Source organism: Aspergillus stella-maris (genome assembly GCF_047715825.1).
Source record: "Aspergillus stella-maris strain CBS 113639 unplaced genomic scaffold BDV14scaffold_19, whole genome shotgun sequence".
Taxonomy (NCBI): Eukaryota; Fungi; Ascomycota; class Eurotiomycetes; order Eurotiales; family Aspergillaceae; genus Aspergillus; species Aspergillus stella-maris.
The window spans coordinates 221,911-239,083 of NW_027396813.1; the positions used below are offsets into that span (position 1 = coordinate 221,911).

The 17,173-nt window shown below is 51.8% G+C and overlaps 6 protein-coding genes across 6 annotated transcripts; 1 reads left to right on the forward strand and 5 right to left on the reverse strand.

Annotated features, from left to right (window-relative positions):
* Window positions 1-830: 830 nt before the first annotated feature.
* BDV14DRAFT_198928 (polyketide synthase) lies at window positions 831-8,912 on the forward strand (the record flags this gene model as incomplete). Its single annotated transcript, XM_073773101.1, has 7 exons — window positions 831-1,202; window positions 1,257-1,401; window positions 1,458-1,791; window positions 1,841-5,859; window positions 5,913-7,666; window positions 7,713-8,030; window positions 8,076-8,912. 7 exons carry the CDS (start codon window positions 831-833, stop codon window positions 8,910-8,912), a joined length of 7,779 nt encoding a protein of 2,592 aa, XP_073629436.1.
* Window positions 8,913-9,232: 320 nt separating this feature from the next.
* Window positions 9,233-9,538, reverse strand: BDV14DRAFT_198929 (uncharacterized protein; the record flags this gene model as incomplete). The annotated part of the gene is made up of 1 exon (XM_073773102.1): window positions 9,233-9,538. One exon carries the CDS (start codon window positions 9,536-9,538, stop codon window positions 9,233-9,235), a length of 306 nt encoding a protein of 101 aa, XP_073629437.1.
* A 448-nt stretch (window positions 9,539-9,986) lies between these two features.
* On the reverse strand, window positions 9,987-11,331 carry BDV14DRAFT_208041 (NAD(P)/FAD-dependent oxidoreductase; the record flags this gene model as incomplete). Its single annotated transcript, XM_073775312.1, has 1 exon — window positions 9,987-11,331. The coding sequence occupies exon 1, from the start codon at window positions 11,181-11,183 to the stop codon at window positions 9,987-9,989; it is 1,197 nt and encodes a 398-aa protein (XP_073629438.1). The 5' UTR covers window positions 11,184-11,331.
* A 284-nt stretch (window positions 11,332-11,615) lies between these two features.
* On the reverse strand, window positions 11,616-13,198 carry BDV14DRAFT_208045 (amidase). The gene is made up of 3 exons (XM_073775313.1): window positions 12,830-13,198; window positions 11,949-12,754; window positions 11,616-11,891 (listed from the first exon to the last, which is right to left on the reverse strand). The coding sequence occupies exons 1-3, from the start codon at window positions 13,179-13,181 to the stop codon at window positions 11,724-11,726; spliced, it is 1,326 nt and encodes a 441-aa protein (XP_073629439.1). The 5' UTR covers window positions 13,182-13,198; the 3' UTR covers window positions 11,616-11,723.
* A 164-nt stretch (window positions 13,199-13,362) lies between these two features.
* Window positions 13,363-15,468, reverse strand: BDV14DRAFT_208048 (nucleobase cation symporter-1 family protein; the record flags this gene model as incomplete). Its single annotated transcript, XM_073775314.1, has 5 exons — window positions 15,116-15,468; window positions 14,943-15,043; window positions 14,636-14,882; window positions 13,890-14,564; window positions 13,363-13,821 (listed from the first exon to the last, which is right to left on the reverse strand). Exons 1-5 carry the CDS (start codon window positions 15,335-15,337, stop codon window positions 13,363-13,365), a joined length of 1,704 nt encoding a protein of 567 aa, XP_073629440.1. The 5' UTR covers window positions 15,338-15,468.
* Window positions 15,469-15,605: 137 nt separating this feature from the next.
* Window positions 15,606-17,109, reverse strand: BDV14DRAFT_39216 (uncharacterized protein). The gene is made up of 3 exons (XM_073776676.1): window positions 16,679-17,109; window positions 16,358-16,623; window positions 15,606-16,301 (listed from the first exon to the last, which is right to left on the reverse strand). The coding sequence occupies exons 1-3, from the start codon at window positions 16,811-16,813 to the stop codon at window positions 15,704-15,706; spliced, it is 999 nt and encodes a 332-aa protein (XP_073629441.1). The 5' UTR covers window positions 16,814-17,109; the 3' UTR covers window positions 15,606-15,703.
* Window positions 17,110-17,173: the final 64 nt, after the last annotated feature.

Below are 17,173 nucleotides of genomic sequence, written 5' to 3' on the forward strand. Positions count from 1 at the left end.
TGCATATACGGGTTACCGCGAAACATGCCTCGTGCTCGGAAGTATGCGGCTGATGTCGATCTAAAATCTGATGAATCCTGACGAAGCGAAATATAAGCGCTAAGATGTGGTTGGTGTACCTGGAGGCACCGAGAACTGTCCAAGTATGCAGCTTGCAAGCTGGACTCGGCCGGAGCTAGTCCAGCAGGCACGGCGCTACCTTCTGAGAATGGTCAAGGTGCAATTGCTGACCGTCCAGCCCATTGGTGCGATTCGTGGTACAATACTAGGATGATGAATTAAATGTTACGCCTCACTGTCTTGGAAAGAAGTTTCCAATACTATCAGCTTGGGGCCGTTTGCTATCAAGATTCCTGCAGCAACTAAGTCGACCCCACGGAGATGCCTGCAGTATGCAAATAGTGTCAAGGAAGGATCATACCACCGTCCCAAACACGATCAAAACTGACAAGAGCGATATTCGCCTCCTTAGCCCCCACTGCCTAGGCTAGGCAGCTGTGTATGCGTTACAAACGCTGCACGTTGCGGAGAGTGGTGACGGATGCACCATCGCCGAACCGGGCTTTGCCAGAACTGCAATCGAGATACGGCTGGGCCGGCCTAGGCGATCCGCTCGACGACGCGTTGGAGGTAAATCTGTATTGACTAGTATTGAGTTTCGGATCCAGAAATCTGACGCCCCATGGCGGAGTGAGTGGAATTAATGATGGGAGTAAACAGTAGAAGATAGTAGATAGTAGTATATCAGACTTGGTCGTTGTTGACACAGTGATAGTGCTACAGTGCAGCTTCGTCCTTGTCGATGCGCCTACAGGACAAGCAAGAACAGGATGGTAAACACAAGAGACATCGACGGGGCGGTGCCTGTGAACGGGGATGTAATAGCGCACTCCCTATCAAATGGGCAAACCAACTCGAGCGGTGCCAATGGGCACCCAGGGTTTCCAAGTCCGATGGATATTGATCATGGGCTGGCAAATAGCAACACAAAGGGCGCTGCCGCAATATTGAATGCAACACCAAGCATAGCGAACATCCCAATTGCAATAGTTGGTATGGGCTGCCGTTTTCCTGGCGATGCAACAAGCCCCGAGAAGCTCTTCGAGCTCTGCCTGAACGCGAGGAGCGCATGGAGTGAGGTTCCGGAGGACAGATGGAACAGGGAAGCATTTTACCATCCGGATGGAAAGCGGATAGGGACGGTACGTTTAGCCTTTCAAGTCTTTGGACTGACTGCGGAACTAATGGCTTCGCAGACAAATGTGCGAGGAGGGCATTTCCTGAAGCGCGATATTGCGCACTTTGACGCGCCGTTCTTCAATGTCTCTGCCGCGGAAGCGAAAGCGATGGATCCGCAACTGAGAATGCAGCTTGAGGTTTGTTATGAGGCGATTGAAAACGGTAGGCCGTTCACCCATACGGAAGTAAGTTTGAGATCGCATCTAACAATATCATAGCTGGAATCCCACTAGAGAAACTGGCCGGGTCAAAAACCGCAGTCTTCTCGGGAATCTTCACGAGAGATTACACGGAGGCAATGCTTCGAGACATCGAGACATTGCCATCGTACTATGTAACAGGAACGGGAACAGCCATGCTTGCAAATAGGCTGTCATACTTCTTCGACCTCAAGGGCCCAAGTTTAACAGTCGACACGGGGTGTTCAACAAGTCTTGTTGCGCTGCATCTGGCATGTCAAAGTATCCGCTCGGGTGAGTCGGAAGCGGCACTTGTTGGGGGTTCAAACGTTATCATGAACCCCGATTTGCCGATTGCGTTGAGTAACATGGGGTAATTGTCAATCAAGTCATTAAAGTGACCAATCACTAATGAAAAATAGGTTCCTATCCCCAGACGGAAGGTCGTACGCCTTTGACCACCGAGCAGCAGGCTATGGCCGAGGCGAGGGAGCAGCATGTATAATGATCAAGCCACTGGATGCCGCAATTCGCGATGGAGACCATATACACTCCATAATCCGACAGACTGCAGTGAACTCGGATGGCAAGACAGACGGAATTACACAGCCAAGTGCGATCGCGCACGAGAAGTTGATCCGGTATGCCTACGAGACGGCAGGGTTGAATCCATTAGAGACAGACTATATCGAGGCTCATGGAACGGGGACACAGGCGGGTGATCCGCTGGAACTTCAGGCCGTGGGCTCTGTATTTGGGAGTACCCGAAATTCGACAACCCCAGTGTATGTCGGGTCTGTAAAGACAAATGTCGGTCATCTGGAAGCGGCGAGTGGCCTGGCTGGTGTGATTAAGGCATCCATGGCACTGAAGACGGGCATCATCCCGCCGAACATCAACTTCGAGAAGGTCAATGACAAGATCCCGCTTGAGAAGTATCACTTGAAGATACCCCTCACGCCTACGCCGTGGCCGACCACTGGGCTACCGAGACGAGCAGGAATAAATAGCTTAGGGTATGGTGGAACGAATGCGCACGTAATTCTAGAGGATACGAGTGCGCTGGTGCCATATAAGAACGGCGTCGCTAAACAGACTCTGAGCGCAGAACAATGCCGCCTTTTTACATTCAGTGCAAAGGACGAGCAGTCACTCGATGACAATATGTCTAATTTGAGCCAGTATGTGGAAGGACAAAAGAAGCTGGATCAAGCTTTCCTCGATAACCTCGCCTTTACACTGACAAACCGCCGCTCAAACTTCCGCTGGACGAAAGCAGTACCAGCGAGCTCGATTGGCGGTCTCAGAAAATCACTTGAAGAGAGGAAACTGGCGACTACCAGACGAGCAGACCCACCGCGGATAGGCTTTGTATTTACAGGACAAGGAGCACAGTGGTACGCCATGGGCCGAGAACTGTTATCCGCATACCCGGTCTTTCGAAGCACGATTCAGCGGTGCGAAGACCTTCTAGCAACGCAAGGCTGTTCATGGTCATTGATAGAGGAGTTGAGCAGAGATGCCGAGACAACGCGCGTGAACGAAGCTTCTGTGGGACAGCCACTGTGCACAGCTATACAGATCGCACTCGTTGACCTCCTTGCTTCATGGAATATCAGGCCAACCGCTGTAACGGGCCACTCAAGCGGAGAGATTGCTTCTGCCTATGCAGCAGGTGCATGGTCGCTTGAAGCGGCGATGATGTCCTCTTACCATCGGGGTGCAATGGCCCAACATAGCGCGAAGAGGGTTGGAAAACGGGGCGGAATGATTGCAGTTGGGCTTTCTCGAGAACAGGCGAATGGGTACATTGGGCGTTTGGCCCATGGTAAGGTTGTGGTGGCTTGCGTTAACAGTCCGTCGAACGTCACAGTGTCCGGCGACCTGGATGCAATCGATGAGCTGCAGTGTATGCTTGATGACGATGGGGTGTTCGGGAGAAAGCTGATGGTGGACACCGCTTACCACTCCCACCATATGCTCATGGCAATGGACGGATACCTCGATAGACTATCGAACATGAAGACAAATCAGGGCCAGTTGACAAATGTCATGTTCATCTCCTCGGTCACTGGAAAGCATATACGCAACGGAAAGGAGCTGGGACCTTCATACTCCGTGAGAAACGCCGTACAGCCGGTTCTATTTAGTGACGCACTCGAGCAATTGTGTCGTGGGGGTGCACCTGATGAGGAACAGGACGTCAAGCAGTTTGTTGATGTCCTTATTGAAATTGGACCACACGGGGCACTGGCATCACCAGTCCGACAAATCCTCCAGTCACCCTCGCTCAAGGAAATGAAGATCTCGTACGCATCGTGTCTCATGCGCAAGCTAAATGCGTGCGAAAGTATGCTAGGTGTGGCATCTTCAATCTGGACCAAGGGATATCCAGTTGATATTAATGCCATCAACTTCCCCAACGGCGGCGACGGCAAAGTTTTGCCGAATCTTCCAACTTACTCCTGGTCTCACAAGACGCGGTATTGGCACGAACCACGAGCAAGCAGACAGCAGCGGCTACGAAAGTATCCTCGTCATGACTTACTTGGTCTTGCGATCCCTGGTCAGAATCCGTCTGTTCATACTTGGCGGCATTTTGTCCGCTTGGCTGACCAGCCCTGGGTTGAGGATCACGTTGTCGATTGTAACATCCTCTATCCAGCTGCTGGATTTATCGCAATGGCTATTGAGGCTGTCGCTCAAACGCATGACACCATTCGGGACGAGATCACCGGATACCGTGTGCACGAGATGACCATCGGAAAGGCCCTTGTTGTACCTGACACAGCAGAGGGCATTGAAATGCAACTCTCCCTCAAGCCATGCAAGAACGCCTTGCCCAAGGCGCAGCACTCGTATGAGTTCAATATTGTCTCTGTGAATGAGACCGATGAGTGGACGGAGCACTGCTCAGGGCATATTGGTCTGGAGACCAGGGCTGTGGCAAGTGGCACAAACCGGAAGACCAGTTACCTCAATGCCTCAGCAAGGAATTTATTCACACAGGCCAAGGAGGCTTGCACTGGATCCGTCAAGCCCGGGCCTTACTACGAAGGTGTGAAGCGTCTAGGTATCAGCTACGGCGAAACCTTCCAGAACCTCACTAAAGTCCGGTACGGAGGCAGTCGATCGCTAACCACGTTGACTGTGCGAGATACGGCTGCCATTATGCCGTCTAATGTGGAGCAACCGCACGTCATTCACCCGACGACGCTCGATACGATCTTTCAGTCCATCTATCCCGCCCTAGCCGAGGACGGGGTGCAGCAAAAATCAATTATGGTGCCGACGTTTGTGAAGGCCCTGTTTGTGTCCGCCGACATCAGTAGCGCACCGGGCACAACGCTGAGTATCTCGACTTCGGCCGAAGGCAACGCCGCAAATAGCGCCAAGGCATCGTCAACGACGGTGTGCTCCGAGGACGAACAGTGTACACCATTGGTAGAGATCCAAGACCTTTCACTCTCATCTCTCGGAAATGCAATCAAGACCAATAGTGACGAAGGGTTCAACATCTGTTTCAACGTGACCTACGAGAAAGATATATCGTTCATGAAGCGCGGGGACTTTACAGGCTTGTCTGAGCCAATGGTCACAGACGATGAGATTCGACTGGCTTCGGATCTCCAGCTCGCGTGTTTCTACCTTGTTGAGCGTGCTCTCAATCAAATATCAGAGGCTGATAGAGCAGACCTGGACGCCCACCGCCTGTCAATGTTCAACTGGATGGTTGCGCAGCATGATCTCGTGGAAAGGGGTAAGCACCCTGATCTCCGCGATGAAGACTGGCGGACTGCATCACTTGAAGACCAAGATGCCCTTATCAGCCGTGTTGCAACCGAGTCTGTAAACGGCGAGATGTGTGCCCGGGTGGGAGCGCACCTTCTCCCAACACTGCGCAAGGAAGTTGAGCCACTGGAGATAATGATGGAGCACGGCCTACTGCATCGATACTACGAGAACGCCCTGGGAATGCAGCGCGTCTACGAGCACGTATCTGCGCTTCTCAAACTGTACGGTCATAAGAAGCCTGGATCAAAGATTCTGGAAATTGGAGGGGGAACAGCCGGCTGTACCCTTCCCGCAATGAAAGCCCTAACCGGCCAAGACGGAATCCCCCGCTTTAAGCACTACGATTTTACAGACATCAGTTCAGGTTTCTTTGAAAAGGCTGCGGAGAAGTTGACGTCCTGGAGGGACAGGTTAGGTTTTATGAAATTTGACGTCGAGGCTGACCCGGAGACCCAGGGTGTTGAATGTGGCAGCTACGATCTGGTTATCGCTTGCAATGTTCTTCATGCCACGGTTAACATGGATCGTACTATGGCCAATGTACGAAAACTGTTGAAGCCCGACGGCAAGGTGCTTATTGTTGAGGGGACCAGGGATACACTCGATGTCTCGTTAACTTTCGGTGTTCTACCGGGATGGTGGTTAGGTACGAATGATTTCCGATATACATTTGAGAACTATCTCGCTGACAACATGCAGGGGAAGAGGTGGACCGTGCTCTTAGCCCCAAGCTCACCCTTGGAGCCTGGGACAGTCTGCTCCAGCGAAGCGGTTTCACAGGCCAAGATGCACTGATGCTCGATGCCCCAAGAGAAGAAAATCACGTCTACAGTGTTTTCCTGTCGAGCGTGGAAGAACAGGCTGTGCAAAAGTCTTATCCCCCGATGACTATCATTGTGGGAGACCAGCAACCGCAGGATTGGCTCGAACTACTGAGCTACACAATCAAAGCAATCACCGGACACGTACCCGCTCGTGCATCCCCTGACGAAGACATATCAGGAAAGCTATGCATCGTTCTCTCAGAGCTTCAAAGGCCCGTCCTATCTAATCTTGGCCAGAACGAGTTTCTGCAGCTCCGAAAAACACTCACAAAAGCCAAGGGTGTTTTGTGGGTAACGAGTGGCGGAACAATGGAGTGTACCAATCCCGAGGCTGGGATGATCACCGGACTCTTCAGGACACTGCGTACAGAGAATGCTGGTATTGGATATGCAACACTGGACCTGGATGCAGCCCAATCTCCATATACCTTCGAGACCGCACGCGCAATAGCTCAAATCGTTGGCCATGGCTTTGAGACGAGTCTGAGTTCCACAGATCTCGACCTCGAGTATAGCTATCGCGACGGCCAATTCTACTTCCCGCGCGTGCTACCAGATGCAGCGGCAAACAACGCCTTAGAGGAGGCTGGAGGCAAACTCTCAATCAACGACCAACCGTTCTATCAGGATAACCGCCCACTTCGTATGGAAATAGGGATACCCGGTCTGCTTGATACCTTGCGCTTCGTGGATGACCCTGAGTACGAAGAGCCCCTACCACCTGACTTCGTTGAGGTTGAGCCAAAGGCATTCGGCTTGAACTTTCGGGACGTGATGATCGCAATGGGTCAGTTGAATGAGACGATCATGGGGTATGAATGCTCTGGTGTTATATCACGCGTTGGAAGTAATGTCAAGCACCTCAAGGTGGGTGATCGTGTCGCTGCAATGATGCGCGGACACTACGCAAACTACATTCGACTCCTGGGGATTTCTGTAGCCAAGATCCCAGACGGCATGACCTTCGAGCATGCGGCTACCATGCCGATGGTGTTTAGTACGGCGTACTTCTCGCTCTATGATACTGCGCACCTCAAAAAGGGGGAGACGGTGCTGATCCATGCTGCGGCGGGCGGTGTCGGTCAAGCAGCAATTATGCTGGCACAGTTGGTTGACGCTGAGATCTTTGCCACAGTCGGATCAAGAGACAAGGCCCAGCTATTAATGGACACATACAACATCCCCGAAGACCACATATTCAATAGCCGGAACGACGCATTCGTGGACGAGATCAAGGCCGCAACAAACGGGAAGGGTGTCGACGTCGCGCTCAACTGTCTTTCGGGCCAGCTTTTGTCAGCAACATGGAGCTGCATGGCGATGTTTGGACGATTTGTGGAAATCGGGAAACGAGACATTGAGATCAACACCAGGTTGGGGATGGGAGGGTTCCAGGGAAATGTCTCGTTCTCAGCTATTGACCTAACGTATATGGGACGGTTCAGGCCACAACATCTCTCGGATATACTGGAGAAGTGTATGGTTCTTGCCGCCGAGGGGAAGATTCGGGCTGTGACGCCGGTCACGGTATTTCCCATATTGGAGGTAGAGAAGGCCTTTCGGTTTATGCAGGCGGGCAAGCATACCGGTAAGGTGGTTATCAAGCCGAACCCTGGTGATGTTGTTAAGGTATGTCGGTGATACGTCCTCTACGGACCGTGCTAATTATTAACAGGGAATTGCTCCTCGCCCACCACAACTTCTCCGGGAAGATGCAACGTACATTATTGTGGGCGGCCTTGGAGGAATTGGACAGTCCCTCGCGCGGAAATTGGTCAAGGACGGGGCGAGATATTTGGTTATCCTCTCGCGGTCCGGCAGCAAGCATCCGAAGGCAGCGGAACTCGTTGCAGATCTCGAACAGGGCGGCTGCACTTTAGTCATGCCAAAATGCGACATCACTGATGCAGATGCAGTAAAGCAGGCATTAGATGACGCATGTGCAGTTCTACCGCCAATCCGTGGCGTGGTACAAGGGGCTATGGTTCTCAATGTAAGCCCCCCGGGCAACTGTACCTAACCATCGCTAACTTGTCAGGACTGCGTGTTCGAGCACATGTCCCATGAACAGTATGTCAATGCCGTCCGGCCGAAAGTTGATGGCACATGGAACCTACATAATGCCACCCTTCATCAGCCACTCGACTTCTTCGTCATGCTTTCCTCGGCTGTAGGTGTAGTGGGCAACTCTAGCCAAGGAAATTACGCCGCGGGGTCATCCTTCCTCGATGCGCTTGCGAACCATCGAAGATCTTTGGGCTTACCAGCCACATCACTGGATCTTGGGATCATAGGTTCAGTCGGCTATGTATCCGAGAATGACGAGGTCAGGAAGCGCCTCAACCGCATGGGACACGAGACAATCAGCGAGGCGAAGATGCTTAACCTTATCCACATGGTTATTGCAGATGGCCAAATATCCAAACAGCAAAGCCAGATTGTAACGGGCATAACATCCAAAGAGCCCGACGCAGCCTGGATCCAAGCGGCCAAATTCTCTGTCCTCCGCCAAGCTCGCTCCGGTGATTCCCCTGCCGCAAGCACTTCCGGGACAAACGCGCCCACATTATCTGATACATTACGGGCAGTCAAAACGATGGCCGAAGCAATAACTTTGATCCGGGACGCAATGATCACCAAGCTAGCCAAGAACCTCATGGTCAACGACGCCGACATCGACCCCGAGCAACCCGTTTCAGCATGCGGCGTTGACTCACTTGTCGCTGTGGAATTGAGGAATTGGCTTCTGGCACAGACAGGCGCGGAGGTTAGTGTTATTGATGTTATGCAGAGTAAGAGTCTCATGGTGCTTTGTGACAATGTTGCTAGGAAGAGTCTGGTTGTTTCGAGGGTTATTGGCGAGGAGAAACAGTAGTGGGGGTTTCTTTACACCGGTAAAAGTCAAAGCTTGTACGAGATTATGGATACTGTTAGTGAATGACACGTTTCTCCTCCCGAGGATTCCGCGCGCGTTTTGGGGGATTTTCTCTGTGTTTTTTTAGCTGTCGGTTCCTGATATGCGGATGATTACGTGTCCAGTGCCAACTGAGTGACACACGCCAACATTGTGCTCAAAAGAAAGAACACACTGAACAGTTTGAAGTAGGCTTTGGTAAAGGATTGGTAGAAAGGATGCGTCCAGTTTATCCACTAGACGCGATGTGTTCGCGGCGCATGGTTTAACAAGTACTTCTTTCAGCTTCTGCAAAACCTTCTCTCGGCCCACTTGCCCTCCTTGGACTTCGTCTTCTTGAACATTTTGTCGTCAAAGCTGTGCTCTGGGAGAAGACGAAGACATTCCCGGCATGCGAAGAGGTGTTTCCATATCCCAAAATGTGTTTTCTCGATCTCTAGAAGCTGCTCCAATTGCAATGGCTCGAACGCTCGCCGGAAGTATGTGCACGTTTCGCGCAGGACGTAGATGCTTGCAAGGTCTGGGAAGTCTTGTACGATGAGGTGTATGTCGAGTGGGAGGTCAAGCAATGTTTTGGCGGCAGCCATCTGTGAGGTACCCATTTAGCGGAAGGGGTTGGGTATTTCAGAAGCAGATGGATGTAGCGTAGGGTCAATATAGACGGCGTGTAACAAAATTTAACGGGTTAAGATGCCGGCGGGACGATCGGAGTGGGACGTAGATGAAAAGAGATCGCGGGGTAGGAGTCGGCGGAGGTAAGATTTCGTCCGCTCATCCTGGCTAAGCCACCAGAGGCATACGAACACAACCAATCACGTTGCATAGAGATGTCACAGATCAGCAGCTGGCTAACTGTACGGATGTGGAAATTCCCACAGTCCCTAGGGCCTCTGTCAATAACATCAACCATGTGGATGTGAATGTAGGAATTGTAGGAAATCAGCATAATCATTCTCTATACGAAATAGTCTAAGAAACACAGTTCCTCGTGCAAAGTCCGCCTCTAAAATCACCGCATCCTATTACGAACAATAATCAAGCCAAAGTAACAGTCTCCAACTCCGGATCCGCCTTATTCAGCGCCTCTTCCGCATCAACCGGCGGATAAATAACAGTCCCATTAACCCACTGCTTGATCTTCTTCGTCTCAGCACCGGAGTACATCACCTTTCTATCCCATCCTTCCGAGACAACCGCTCCCCACTGGCCAAGATCAAGGCATGTTCCGTAGTACTCTTGTTTATATCTCTTGAGCTCCAGGCGGAGTAACCCTGCCGCTGCATTATACCCAGCGAACTTTCCCATAGGTATCGCGTGTTGGCAGGACATTAGAGTGTCATGGCCGGCGTCGTCAGTTGATGCGGATGCCGCGTCGCCGGTGACAATTACATCGTCTACCTCAGGCGCACGGAGGAAGGCGTCAACAATAACGCGACCAAGCCTGTCCTTCTCACCCGGAACCTGCGCAGCAAGCGGGCTTGCCTCAACACCAGCAGTCCACAGGACAGTCAAGGACGGTATACGCTCTCCTGTCGAGAGCATCACGCCCTCCGCATCGATACCTGCAAGACCAGCGCCGAGTGTCATTTCTACACCCGAGGTTTGTAGTGCTGTGAGAATGACAGGTCGTGGACCGGGGCCGAGCTCTGGTCCAATCTCGCTCGCTTGTTCAACGACGATGACTCGGATGTCTTGGTCATTCCCCAAAATGCTGCAAAGTCGTGAGGGAAGCTCAGCCGCCACTTCTATCCCGGTGAACCCGCCGCCGACAACAACAGCAGTGTTTCGCGCTGCGGTGGAGGGGAGAGAAGCAAGATTCTTCAAATGTCTTTCGAATGCTGACGCATCAGCCAATGTATCAATGCTGAATGAATGCTCTGCTAGACCGGGGATCCGCGGCTGTTTGAGACGGCTTCCGGCTGCGAGGACAAGTCTGTCATAGGGTACATTGTCACCGTTCTGAAGAGTAACAGTCTTGTCGGAGGCATTGATTGCGGAGACGGTGCCTTGTTCAAAATTGATTGCAGATTGTTCGAGTAGGGGTGTTAGAGGCGTCTTCATATCCTTCGCATTCGCTTCGTAGAGGCGCGGGCGCATGACGAGGTGTGGTTCCGGCGAGATGACGGTCACGGTGATACTGTCTTGCGCATTGTGGAGATTAATCAGGCGCTTTGCGGACAGAGCGGACCAAAGGCCTGCGAAGCCGGTGCCGATGATCACGATGTTTTGCATGGCGTTGTGTTGGTTGCGTTCGTCACAGAATTATTGTTTCTAATGCTCTTGACGTTGAGGTTGTTTGAGTGATGGGGAGTGCTGCAACCACGGACAGCAACATACTTTATATCTGAGAAACCTTCAAGATGCCGGAATTAAATTATTGTACTGCGTAGCCTAACCCTCGTGCTATACACGGGTCGCCGAAGGGTGTTTAAGCTAAGGTTCGGGAAGCCGGGGGCAATAGGCTATTGCCGGCTATCACAGAGTGGGTCGGCCCGGCTCTGGTACTCGGGGAGCCTCATGGGCGCGCGGAATTCTCACTCATCGTCTGCATTTCTTTCGGCGTAAATATCGCATTTTTGTTTACAGTCGTCATGTGGCATTGGAAGGGCACTCATCGGGGTAAGGTGGGTACCGGCTAGGCTCGCAACGCACCAGTTTAGCCGAGGGCGGGTATACCGTACAACAGTCCGCGCAAAAGAATGAACTCCAGGTAGGTATAGAATTCGTGCAGGCAATGTAATATTGTCATTCATCCATGTTTGACGGATTTATTTACAAGGCTGACTTCCATCCACCCTCTTCACCAAATAGCTTCCCGACCTCCTTAGCGACCTCAAGAAGATGCTCGTCTTGATGCCGGGCAGCAACCAGCGACACGCCAATCGGCAACCCATGATCACCCTTGAAACCCGGAATATTCACCACGGGTACATGTAGGGCCTTTCAAGTTTGTTAGCCAACTTCCACCATCATATATGTTTAGTAGAAGCGACTTACAGTCCACATCCCATTAAACGCCGCACTCCCCGTACTCTCAATCCCCGGCGGAGCCTCATCAGGCACACTTGGTGTCAAAAGCGCATCATACCCATTCGCAATCTTATCAATAACAGGTCGTAAGCCTGCGACACCATCAAATGCCGCGAGTGTCTCTTTGTTCGTGTACCCCTTGACATTCTCGACGTGCCCCACAAGGAAGTCTTGCAGTTTCGCCTTGTCGGTGCGGTACTCTGACAGGAACGCAACGCGCCCGTCAGCGGCCATGATTTTGGCGTGCCAGTCGGGCATACTGTTGAATTCCGAAGGGAGTGTGACTTCCTCCACGGTTGCACCGTGCGCCTTGAGCAGTTCTTGGGTCTCCTCAATTGCGGCGAGTGTACCCTTCCCTGCTTGATCCCAGACGGGGCTCTTCACAAGACCGAACTTTGCGCCCTTCAGCCCCTTAAATGTAGGAAGGTCATCATCCTTCACACCCAAAACACCAGCAAGCAACTTCAAGTCCTCAGCGCACCGCCCAAACAACCCAATCGTATCGAGCGTCAGAGAGTAAACCTTCTGTCCCTCCCGACTAACAACACCCCACGTCGGCTTGAACGCATAAATTCCATTGAATGAGCCAGGTCGAATCGTACTTCCACCCGTCTGTGTACCAAGCGACAACGGGACCTGGAAATCCGCTACCGCGGCGCCGGAACCAGAGGATGATCCGCCTGGTGTGCGGATTCCGGTCGTCTCGGTGGAATGAGGGTTTATTGTTGCGGGACCTTGCACTGTACTTGCGAATTCGGTGGTTGTTGTTTTGCCTGTCGCTCATCAGTACCCGGTAACCACGCCCAGGGGCAGTACCGGCCGGGTGCCGGGGGGTTGGTTGTTCTTACCGAGAATAACCGCCCCCGCAGCCCTCAAAATCGCAATACTCGCCGCATCAACAGGGACAAGACTATCCTTGTAAAGCGGCGAGTTATGCTCGGTTGGCATATCCTTCGTATAAATAACATCCTTGACACCGATCGCGACGCCATGAAGTGGACCGCGCTGATCTTCAGGGATCGCATCGAGTTTGCGCGCTTGCTCGAGCACCAGGTCGCGGTTTAGGTACGCCCATGCTTTCACTTTGCTATCGCGGGAATCGATTCGGGAGAGGAGGGAATTCACGTAGGTTTCTACGGTTAGTTTGTTGGATTTTATGGCCTCTAGGGCTTCGGTGGCTGTTAGTCTGTTGGGTTCCATGGTGACAATTGTTAAGGGATTGTGGTGTTTGCCAGGGGAATTGGAACATGCGGGGTGAATTAGTATATATAATTCGGAGGACTTCCGATCTCCAATTGTGGTCCATGATAGGCAGGAGGGGTTCAAGCTCGATAAGTCATTGATAGGCAGACAGATACGCCACCTGCTAATGATCAAAGTATCAAACACTCTCCTTATCACCCTTCTCCACGTCTCCAACGGTCATTTCCCCCTTGGGCGTCGGGACCTCCGATACAACCACGCCTTCTACAACTTCCCTTTCTCCGTCAAGGTATCCGTCTCTTCCATCCTTACCAAGATACTCCCACCCCTTAACCTGCAGATCCGCCAAAAACCCTCTAATCTTCCCGACCTGGAACAACACCGCGTATACCACACCCGCAACAACAAACGTCAATATCCACCCCATCTTGAACATATTTTTCGCGGCGCTGTTCACGGATTGAGGCTGGTATTCGCCTACTAGTCCTGGTAGACCTAGCGCGACACCGCAGATCCACGCGAAGACAGCGATGTAGTTTGCGCCAGACCAGAACCAGTAGAGGCTTGTTTTGGAGGTATTGTATAGACTGGGAATGTGGATGTTGCCGCGGCGGGAGATGTAGTCGATGATTATAATCTGCCGGCCATGTTCATTAGCACAACCCAACCGAGTCGCAGGAAAGTAAGGGGAGGAATAAAACATACCGCACACAGCGGCGCCATGAAAATATTATAGCTCCCCAGAAAGCTCAAAAACGCACTCGCATTCGCAAGCAATTTCCAAGGAACAACCGCGATCCCAAGCACAGCACAAAGAATCTGCCCTCTTCTTATCGTCAAAAATCGCGGAAAGAGACCCGTCATATCAGCTCCAAAGGGTATACTATTCCCACCAAAATTCGTCCCGAACTGCGAGACCATGAAGCTGAACGCGACTATCCATACCGCTGTGCGACTCGCGGGAGTCCAGTAGTGATCGAGAATCGCCTCAAGTAGATCCCAGATATTCCAGTACGCTGTGCCCCACGCACCCTGGATTGATGCCGTCGATGCGAGCCCCAGGAAGAACACGATGACTTTGGATACGAAGACTGCTGCGCCTTGGGGCCAGCCTGCGTCTCTAGGAGCCTTGCAGTATCGCGCTAGATCGGGTTGATTCACTAGCATTGGTGACAAGCTGCCCATAATCACGTTGATTCCGTCCATGACTGCCCATCCGAGGTTGCTGCCTGATGTACTGGTTGTTTCGTTCGCGAGAGATAGACTGCTGATTCCTGCGCCGTGCGCGATACACCATCCGAACAGGCCGAATGTGACGAAGGGCATGACGACGCCCTTGATACTGAAGAGCCAGTGGATTTTCGTGGGGTGGACAAAACACTATACCCGCGCTCACAATCAGTATAACACCCTCAAACAATGTCGACGTGAAATGAAAAGGAAAAACATACGAAAGGCAACTCCAACATCCAAACCAAAAAGAAACAAAGCAACTGTTGACTCGTGACATCCGCGCTTGCAGGCAACGAGTTCGCGAAATCAGTCCACTTATACCCGAACATACACCTTAACATCAAAGCGAGCAGATTCGCGCCATAGTATGTCTGGATCCCGTACCAGATGATGCAAACAACTGCACGGAGGAAGATGAAGAAATAGGAGCCGTAGAGGCCGAAGGAGGAGCGGGCTAGGACGGGGCTTCGATCACATATCTGTCAGTGGATGTAGAATAGAGGAAGAGCTGCCGGTGGCACGTACAAGCCAATATGGTATACAGCCCCAGGCCTCGCCATCCCCGTTACCGCAGCCGCCGCAATGAAAGAGCCAAGGCAACATGATATGAACGCCTGATCCCATCTCTGCACACATAATCAGCACCTCCATATCACTGACATTAAAAAAACCTTCAGTTGAATAATAGGTAAACATACCAAACCCGTCGCAACAAGCGAAGCAGCAACATTCCACCCCGTCGCCCCAAACGCAACAGAAAACCAGTAAAGCGGCAGATTATACCATGTCCAAGTGCGTTCCTCAGGATACGTTGGTTCCAAGTCGCGATTGGAGAATCGACCCTTTCCGAGCGCCTGGTGGTTCTCGGGCGCTTCGTCTGTTTGGATGAAGTTTATGAAGCGGCGTGTTGCGCTTGACATATTGCTCGACGTCCTGTGGATGTCCAATATTAGGCTACCTTGCAAACGGCCAGCGTAGTCCGACGGCGGGCATGCAAGAGCTGTCGCTCATATACAGCTTCATTATCAGCGTTCCCTAGCTGCAGGAGCGATAAGCTATCAGTCTAGGCTGGGCGATTTTTCTACGAATGGGGATGGTTGATAACATGTATATCTAGTCGCGTTATCGTTCTTCACGAGGTCGGAGGTCCGAATTTGATAAGGTTGTTTGTGAAGCCAAGAGTGGTGTGAGGACTCTAGTGCCGGATGTCCGATTGCATGTGCTGGCTTGGCTGCTGCTATTACGCTATGCTATGTACAAAATGGTCCATGGTGTCATTGATGGCATTAAGCGGCCTGCGCGAGAACGCCCTTCTTGTAAGGAAACTGCTCCCTAAACGACTCGGCGATCTCTGTGCGCGTAGCTACCCATACACTCTCCTTGGCAGCAATGTACTCGACAAATTCCTGCAGTGCCTTGAATCGTCCAGGTCGTCCGATAATCCTACAGTGTAACCCGATCGTCATCATCTTGGGACTCCCCTCTTCACCCTCCTCATAAAGCACATCGAATGCATTCTTCAAGTGCTCCAAGAAGCCACCGGGGTCACGAAAGCCAGAGCCTGGAACATGGAACTTGAAGTCATTATTGTCGTAGCTGTAGGGAACCATAAGACACCCCTTTGGATTTGGCGAGTCACGCTCGTGGGCGAGGTCCGTCCAGTAGGGAACGTCATCGGCGTAGGTGTCGCTTGCCCAAACGAGCTCTTCACCCATTTCCTCGTATACCTGTGGGACAAGAGTTCGACTGTGAGGACTGGGGCGACCGTAGTACCAACCCTTGGGGGCGTAGCCAGTGAGACTCTTTAAGCTGGTGACAGCCTTGCGGATGTAGTCTTTTTCCTTTTCAATTGAGAAGTCGTGGTAGTTGACCCACCGGTGTGCGCTATTCATCCACTCTGGTCAGTCATTATCCCTTCACGACAGATAAAGAGAACATACTGCGACGCAACATCCCAGCCAGCCTCAACCGAGCGATTGGCAGCATCAGGGTTATGCTCGAGTGCCCGCGCGACACCGTAGATTGTGACCTTCATGTTGTGCTTGGTGAACAGGCGATATAGACGCCACCACCCCGCACGACTGCCATATTCGTATTCACTCTCGGCATTGTAGTTGCGCTCGTTGATGCTTTGAGGGCCCGTTGGATTTTCGCGCAAGTTTGTTTCTGATACGCCGTCGCCTTCGAGCACCGAGCGTTCGCCGCCCTATTCAATTTGTTTAGAATCGCGGCGTGGAATCGGAAGGAGAGGTGCAACGTACCTCTTCATAGTTAATCACGAATGATACTGCGATTTTCGCGTTATTGGGCCACCGAAGCTTCAGACCCTGTTCACCGTATCCAACAAAGTCACGGGCATACCCATAGTCGGGGTGGGAGTAGTAGGCTTCAGGCATTTCAATTATAACTGTATGAAGATGGCCCTTAAGTGGTGTAGATAGAATTAATCGGCACCTTGCTGGGTAATAAAGTTATAAAATTGGTGTGGTTAACCCCTCTGCGGAGCTTATCGCGGTGTTTGCTTGCTACTCCAATTCTCCAACGGCGCTCCGATCAGCGTCGGAGTTGTGATAGTGATAAGAAACGCGTCCCAGGCTGATAAACACATGTGATACAGGATGTTTACAACCATTGATAACGACGAGTGATTGCCGTTATCATGACATCAAGGAGCGGCTAGTACTCCTCGGCGCTGAACGCAGGGACTTCTTTTTCGGACCCAAGCTCACGTACAACTACATCCTCCTTAGTGTTAT

Coding starts and splice junctions, on each gene's coding strand:
- BDV14DRAFT_208045 (XM_073775313.1), bottom strand. CDS start 13,181: ATGGAACCCAACAGACTAACAGCCACCGAAGCCCTAGAGGCCATAAAA. Junction 12,755..12,829: donor TGCGGGGGCGGTTATTCTCG/GTAAGAACAACC, acceptor GATGAGCGACAG/GCAAAACAACAACCACCGAA. Junction 11,892..11,948: donor CGTTTAATGGGATGTGGACT/GTAAGTCGCTTC, acceptor CAAACTTGAAAG/GCCCTACATGTACCCGTGGT.
- BDV14DRAFT_39216 (XM_073776676.1), bottom strand. CDS start 16,813: ATGCCTGAAGCCTACTACTCCCACCCCGACTATGGGTATGCCCGTGAC. Junction 16,624..16,678: donor TCGTGATTAACTATGAAGAG/GTACGTTGCACC, acceptor CAAATTGAATAG/GGCGGCGAACGCTCGGTGCT. Junction 16,302..16,357: donor GGCTGGGATGTTGCGTCGCA/GTATGTTCTCTT, acceptor GTGGATGAATAG/CGCACACCGGTGGGTCAACT.